Source organism: Ananas comosus, linkage group 16 (genome assembly GCF_001540865.1).
Source record: "Ananas comosus cultivar F153 linkage group 16, ASM154086v1, whole genome shotgun sequence".
In the NCBI taxonomy this organism is placed as follows: Eukaryota; Viridiplantae; Streptophyta; class Magnoliopsida; order Poales; family Bromeliaceae; genus Ananas; species Ananas comosus.
Genome location: NC_033636.1, coordinates 2,290,468 through 2,298,702, shown reverse-complemented (window position 1 = coordinate 2,298,702; position 8,235 = coordinate 2,290,468). Strand labels below are relative to the sequence as shown.

Here is an 8,235-nt window from a genome sequence, read left to right as displayed (position 1 = left end):
AAATCAAGTATAGTCGGATATTGGACAAAACTATATCAGCATCAATATTTTTTTCGAATACGAATTCGGATACGGATATATGTCAAATGTTAAATTTTTATTATCATATCCACTAAAAATAGTTTCGGATGTAGACATATTATTTTGAATTCAAATATGGATCAGATTTATATTCCGATATTATTCGGATAATAATATATATACACGAGTTGAGCTAGAATACTCTCAAAAGCACTATGAGGGTGGTGCTTTTGAGTTTTTAGTCATTGGATGGAGTGACGTGAGGTTGAAATGATGGTGGTAGGTGGAATAGTATTTGATCCAAGAGCTATTAGTAATCAAGGAGTAGATCCAATGGCTAAAAACCTAATAGCACCATGGGGATGATACTTCTAAAAATATTCTAGCTCAATTCTATATACACATATAAAATAAATAAAAACATACAAAAAAAATTGATTTAGTTTTCACAAAATATATTAACAGCCCTTTTACCTGAACACAAAAAACAATCAAACCTATTTTATCTCTCCGCAAAAAGCAATCAAATCTCCCTTATCTCCCCACAAATAGTAATTAACCTTTTTCTGTTGCAGATGCTTTAAGCTATCCTTATTTCCCCACATCTTAGCAATCAAATAATTTAGAACTTTATTTATCAACCCAAAGAAAAAGTAAAATGTTGTAACGTCCCCAATAGTTACACATCGGATGAGATACTGATTTCGATCAGTTTATATGAAGCCTACATGCTAGCAATAATAACTGGATTTAAGCATTTTGGACTGGTAGTTTGGGCCCAACGAGTTATTATTGCTAGCGGGTCGGGTCGTTGCAATTGGTATTAGAGACGAATACCAGCCGGAAGTGTAAAAGCTAAGCACAGACAAAGTGTTACACCAACGAATTTGGTGGGAGCCACCTCTTGAACCCGTACCCAATAGTCCCACGAACCCGTACCCAATAGTCCTACATCGGATGGAATACTGATTCTAATCAGTTTAGCTTAAGCATTTTGGGCCGGTAGTTGGGCCCAACGAGTTATTATTGCTAGCGGGTCACGTCGTTGCAAATGCTCCATGCCTTGATCGCCATTGAGCTAGAGGAGAAGGAAAAGAGATTCCTCTAGAAAAATTTTGCTTACTGAAGTGATTACAAAATTCATCAAATTCAAAATGCCGCCTTTACTTTGTTTCAAAGCCTATAAACATTCGTATAAATAAAAAAAGAGAACAAGTAAGAACTTAGCTTTTACATTTTCGATGAAGTACAAGCTAACGAGTTTTTTCTCCTAACACAAATTGTTATGATTAGAGCATAAGAATGAAATAAAATAACATCCAAAGTGTTTGATCACACAAGATCATAGAATTCAATACTACAAATGAGGGAATTCGCAATTAAAGTGACTTTCCTCCAACATTGCTTTTAATAATCGAATATTCAAAATATAATTCATATCTTATAACTCAATAAGTAAATAAACTAAATAATAATATGACATCTCGGGATTTGAAATAGTCCTATAAAATACTCTATATATTAATCCCCAAAGATATAGCCACATGGCAGTCTTTCCTTGAATGGAGATGGAGTGGGGACCCCTAGCCTTCTTCTTTGTAACTGAAAAATGCGGTCCGCAGCTATTAATCTGAGATTGGAGTTTTTGTTGTTTCTTCTTCTTTCCTTGCCATTTGATCTTCCACCCTATGGTATTACGCGATGCCGTTTCCTATCACATTGTGGAGAGAGTGAGAGCACGCGCATAAAGGAAGCGACAATGGGATGCGAGCGAGGGCTCTATCTCCTTGAATGGATTTGCCAACAACACCATACCCCGCCCTCGCTAGCCGGCACGCTCCTTCTCCCCCCCAACTCTGACGACCCCCCGCCTTGCGAGATCACAGGTTGGACCTCTTCCTGTGATGCTTCTGGTTGTTGTTCAACATTTATTTTTCTTGATTTCGAATTGATTATTATGCTCCGCTTGATCTGCCATTGTTTATGATTCGCTCATGGTGAAGTTGCATTCATTTGGGCTTGATATGTTTGTTTTTGACTCGTTGTGCATGGTGACTAATCAAGGTTCCTCGGGTTTCTTTATGGATTATTGATATCTAAAGAAAGAGTGATAAAGTAGGGGGAGTTTTGATTCCTTATTATGTAAGTAGCTGTGGGAAGGAATTTTTGTAACTTTTGTATTGTGCATACTCTCTCTCTTGAGCAGGCTTCTTTTACCGATCCTGCCATTACAAGCTGCTGCTACAACCCCCGCCTTCTCTGACTCTCAAGCAAGCCTTTTTTTTTTCTCTTTTTTTTTTTTTTTTTTTTTTTGCCTTCACTGTGTGTGTGACGTCCTTAATCATTGTGATTTTTGTGATAATTTTTTGGCATCTATAGGTTTTTGATGAAGCTGAGTAACGAGATGGAGGCGATAACGCTTAAGAATGACATCGCCGTCCATGGTATCATCACAAGCATTCAAATTAATCTCTATTTAATCTCTATTTCTTTCCATTTCAAATCATTCTTATACTAAATTGATATAAGAAAATCTTTTTTGGGAGTATTTGATTTCTACAAGTGGTGTCATAAGGTTATGTATGCAACAAATGAGAATTGTCCAGTTACTAGATTTATGTGAAAAAAAAAATTTTTGGAAGTATTTGGTTTCTACATGTGGTGTCACAAATTTATATATGTACACAACAAATGATAATTGTCCAGGGTTGAAGGTGAAACATACTTTTATTAAGTTAATTTGCTGTACTGCTAGAATTCTATTGCAGTCCATGTACAGATTTGAAATCTTTTTATAATCCAAAAAGAACAATGCATCATTGAATCAGTTGTTTCCTTAAAAATAATACAACTTAGTTCTGAATCAATCTCTCCTTGGGAAGATTGTTGCTATGTAGTTGTTTGATCTGTACATGACTATCCTCTCCAAACTTCTCATTCTATTAAATTTACTAGATTTGATTGCTTATTTTCCTTATATATCATGCCAGAGGCATGGACAATGTAGATGCCAAAGAAGGCAATGGAAGAATTAAGGGATTTGAAATAAAAAATTAACAAATGGATGTGGTGGGAACTAACATTGCTTAGATATCATGTAGAATACTGATTTTGCCTATGGGATTCAGTGTAGGATGTTGGTCAGCATGTAAATGCAGAGCTTGAATGAGGTGTAAAAGTTTTGACGCGAAATCAAAGATATTATGTCGAATTTTCCATCTATGGATGACTAAACTGCAAATACCACTTTCCGTTGGACTAAGTTACAAATAGGCAACTTAGTGGAATTCCACTAACTCCATCCCTATCTCTTTCCCACCTTACTCAGCCTGATAGAGAAGAAAACAAAAGAGGGAAAAGAAGAAAAAGAAGAGTTGAAAGAGAAGATTTTGGAAATTGATTCGATCCGNCCTCTCTCTCTCAGCCTGATAGAGAAGAAAACCAAACGAGAGAAAGAAGAAAGAAGAAGAAAAGGAAGAGTTGAAAGAGAAGATTTTTGGAAATTGATTCGATCCGATGTATCGATCGAAATATGAAGTATGTTTAATTTTTATTTGTCTCTCCTTCTTCCTTCTCTTCTTCCTTTTCCTTTTCTTCTATTTTCCTCTCTTTCTCTATGTGTTGCTGCTGAAAGCAGAGCAGCAGCAGCAGCAAGCTACTGCTGCTACTGAGCACGCAGCTGCTGCGGCTAATTGCAGAGCAGCTACAGGGGGCAGCAAAAGAGAAAGAGGGAGAGAAAAAGGAAAGTTTCTGCAACTTATATAGAGGAAGAAAAAGAAAGAAGGTGAGAGGGAAAGAAAGAGATAGTGAAATGAAGAGGAATTGGCGCAATACGCGCCTCTGGTATTCCAATTGGTATTTGCAGGTTCGAATAAGAATAGCAATGTTCACAAACAGGTTGTGCTAATCGAATTAGAGGAGGAGCACTACTAGATCTCGGTCGAGCTTTTTTACCATTTTTTAGTACCTTGGAATGTTTCGACTGGATTTCGAGATTCCTTGCAAACGTGAGCCACGAAAAAGGTGCGTGAGAGGTGGATTCTCTTACCATGGCCGGTTTAGTGCTTCGAGGTGGGTTCCGAGTCGTTGAAAATGATGAAATTTCTTCTATGTCTATTTTCCTCGCATATGCATATATATATATAAATGGACTTTAATATTGATAAGGGTTGTGTTAGTATAAAACTGAGTGGAAGAATGGCTTTCTTGTACGTGCAACCGTGAAGGATGATTTATGCATTGTTTCCAGTAGCCATGTCACACTTTTTCATATTTATATCTATCACGTGGGATGAGTCATTGCATAGTGAGTAAGGATTTTCATTCAATCACATATTGCTAAGACTTGAGGTCATTCTGTGCGAATTCTCTACTGAATAACCGTTAAATAGTGGTTGTTAGCAGTATATTATTTAGACATTTTAGTAAGTCGTGGGAAGCCAGATGACACTTTATGCATTTTAGTGAGTCGTCTCTTACTCATTTGTATTGTGCATGCCATTTATTATGTGATAGAGGCCGTGGGTAGCGCGGCGATAGTATGCTGATGTTTTGGTCATAGCAAGAGCATATGCATTTTATGATGTATTTGGTAGATACCATCGATTAGCGTGGCGAGAATGAACAGATTTTGGATAGTGAGAAGTATATGATCATGCTACTGTGATATATGCATTATTTGATATTCTTTGATATTGTCGAGGGTATTAGATTGGGTTTTTTGTGATCTTTTGACCATCACGTAGACCATAGCCTGCAAAGCCATATTGAGTTGGACAGAGATACGTACTATTAGACTCGGCAGGGGTCGCTCCCCTTCGAGTGCCGCTCAGGATGCTGGGCAGTTATATCAGAAATATGTGTGCCCTTGGGAAGACAACCCACCTGCGGGAGTGGTGTTCGGGCTGGGGGTAGAGCCTATGTGTCGATGGTGCACTTGCGGGAGTGCGATTCCGGCACTAGGCAGGCGCAAGCTTGACCGGACGTATGAGTCGGTCGTTGTGATTGGGTACTATTGCAGCATTTGTTTAGTAGTAGTTATATTGTTCCATATAGTACTCAATTTCTTTCTTTTTCTCTCGCTACTTATACATGGACATGATAGTACAGCAGGCACAGAGACAGGTATAGAGACAGGTATAGAGAGTTGTTTATATTACATGCAGTTATTCGATTATTGTTACTTTACATTTGACTATGCAGGTCATAACCAGTTAGTCTTTTACTGTACTTGACATTCATTTGTAATGCTTAGAGCTAAATACCTTGATTATTACCTATGGTCATTCAATTACCTGTTCAGTTAATTTTCCTATGTACTTGCATTCAACTACTGATTTACCATATATTCTACTGTTCACTGATCAATCTGGCTTCCAGTAGACCTAGTGGGAAAGTCGTGGTTATTGTTGACCATACCCACCGGGAACTACTAATCAGTAGTTCTCACACCCTTTGGTGGCTTACTTTTCAGGGATTCGTATACTGTCGGTTGATTGAGGTGAAGAGGATCGCGCAGTAGTTAGCATCTCCTACCAGCATGCCTTTTCAGTAGAGGACCACCAGATAGAGTGCTATGTTGTACAATCTACCTGCACTGGCGAGGGTCTGGGTTGTTTTCGTGTACTTTTCTTTTGAGCTTGAGGTTCATTTGGTGATGTTCGTATTGTACGGCAACTTTGCTTGGAAATAGCGCTCTGATACATGTTATTTGTTTATTCGGTACCTCTTCTTGATTCATGTGTTGTGGATACCCCTCATGTTTGATCTCAATGGTTTGTCTTGTACTGGTCGATTTTGTTGACGCTTCGTTCGGACAGTGAAAACTCTGTCCGTTCGGTGGGTCTGTTGACGTCCTTGTTGACCTCTGTGGTGGACTTGTGGATAGCCGTTTTAGTACATCTGTTTAGACTTAGAATTTTGATTGTGAAAAATAAATCCAACATTGTTGCTCTTTGTTGTGTAATATAGCTATGATGAGATCACTCAAATCCTAATAAAATGGCAAATTGGAACACTGATAACTTTGTAATTGCCTTATCTTCTTCCTAAAACAATATATATATATCGAGTACTTGTTGGGATCAAAAAAAAAAAATTTGAAATTTAAAATTCAAATTTGAGAATATAGAAAGAAGGAAATAGAGAAAGGAAAGATTCAAAAAAAAAAGGAGAAAGAATCCAATATAATCCTAGCTTATTTGGATTCTTAAAAAAAAAAGGAATAAAAAAAAAGGAAATAAATTTTTTTTTCCTTTTGTTGATTCTTTCCTACTAGTGGACAGGGGGATTTGACCCCCCTCCTCCCTCTACGCGCTGGCAGCAAGCAGGGAGGGGGTGTGCTGTGTGCACACCCCTCTCCGACCCCAGTACAAAAAAAAAGAGAAAAGAAGGAAAAAAAAAAGCTTGGCTCTTTTATTCGGCGATTTCGACGACGGCGCGACAACGACGACTTCGACAACGACGCGACAATACGACTTCTACGACGATAAGGGATACGCATGCATCCGAAAAGCATACGTGCGATTTTTGTTGGTTTGATCAACCTGACCATCTTCGTGATAGGTTTCGAACCGATCAAATCTGACATCAAATCATCACTTCCACGGTACGTATGCATGCTTAATCTCTAAACCGTGCAGCCATCTCTGTGATAGGCTGGACACGGTCAAAATAATTGATCGAACCGGATTATGTAAATCGTGCGGCCATCTTCGTGATAGGCTCGACATGGCCAAATGGGTATAAAAAAAACGTGCGGCCATCTTCGCGATAGGCTCGGCATGTTCGAAAGCGAAAACCGTGGGGCCATCTTCGCGATAGGCTCGACACGATTAAACTCCGCGTATTTGAATAAGACGTGACAAAAAAATAATAATAATAAAAATGATAATAAAAAAATGGACGTGTTCTGATTCGTCATCTTCGACGTGATAAATTTCGTCTAGACAAAAAAGATACCAAATTTCATATATTCGGACAAGAAAAAAAAAAGCAAACAAACGAAAAAGAAAAAAAAAAAAAGAGTTGGGATCCTCTCTATCTGGCAGTCAATACAAAAAAAGGAAAGAAAGAATAAAAAAAAAAGAAAAGAAAGGAAAGAAAAGAAAAGAAAAGAAAAAGTTGGGCACTACTTCTCTCTCTCTCTATCTGACAGTCAAAAAAAAAAAGAAAAAAAGAAAGAAAGAAAGAAAAGAAAAGAAAATGAAAAAAAAAAGAAAAGAAAAGAAAAGAAGTTGAAGAATTGGACTTGGTTTTATTTTGAAAATGGTTCAATCCATTATGGGCTCAATTTCATAAGCATTCAATATATATATATATATATAGAGTCCGTCTCCCGTACTTTCGAAAGTACGGGAGGCTCCGTGCTTGTAAGTAGTTTTCGATGATAGGACGTTCGATTCGACGATCGGCTCCGTTAGGTATGATCTACTCTATTAGAACTATCTAGAAACCAAATTTTAGATTTTTTTGACATCATTTACTAAGCGATCAAAAGGTCTAAAAAATGACTATTTTAACGGTCGATGTGGCACATTTTTAAGTTCAACGGTGTAGAAGTATCCAAATTACATGAAAATTTAATAGAAAATTCTACTTAACATCAGTAGAAAGATCAATACTTCCGATTTAAAATTTGAATCCTTTATCACTGTTTTTTATGAGATTTTCATTTTCAGCCGTTCATTTTGAGGCTACTCGTTCACTAGACAAACGAAATCAAAAAATTATGAAATTTGNTGTAAAGTCCAAAACCAATTCAAGTCCACACGCAGATTCGGGTCCAAGGCCTAGAGCATATAAAGCCCGACACCCATCTTAACCCACATGCAGATTTGGATCCACACCGGACAAGATCCTATCTGAACCAAACAGGATCCTTTTGAACCAAACTAAATGGATTCGACTTGAACTGAAATGAATCCGATCCGAGCCGAACTGAACCGGAGCCGAACCGAACCGGATCCCGTCTAAACCAAATCATAATGGGTTCGACTTGAACTTGAACCGAAGCGGATCCGATCCAATCCAAACCGAATCGGATCCAGTCTGAACCAAGCTATAAAGGATTCAACACGATCCGAAGTGGATCCGACTTGAACCGAACCAGGAAGGAGTCAACTTGAACCGAAGTGGATCCAATCCGAACCGAACTAGGAAGTATTCGATTCAAATCGAAGTGGAGCCGATTCGAACCAAACCATAAAGCATTCA

General features: G+C 38.0%; 1 protein-coding gene across 5 annotated transcripts; it reads left to right on the top strand.

Moving 5' to 3' along the window:
* Positions 1,596-5,793, top strand: LOC109721996. Of its 5 annotated transcripts, XM_020249834.1 has the most exons (5): positions 1,596-1,907; positions 2,228-2,291; positions 2,401-2,465; positions 3,919-4,092; positions 5,495-5,793. In XM_020249834.1, the coding sequence occupies exons 1-4, from the start codon at positions 1,631-1,633 to the stop codon at positions 4,050-4,052; spliced, it is 540 nt and encodes a 179-aa protein (XP_020105423.1). In that variant the 5' UTR covers positions 1,596-1,630; the 3' UTR covers positions 4,053-4,092; positions 5,495-5,793. The 5 variants fall into 5 exon arrangements, 2 of the variants coding, with proteins under 2 accessions (XP_020105423.1, XP_020105424.1); XM_020249835.1 differs by lacking the exon at positions 3,919-4,092; XR_002219350.1 differs by lacking the exon at positions 2,228-2,291 and having other exon boundaries at positions 1,602-1,907.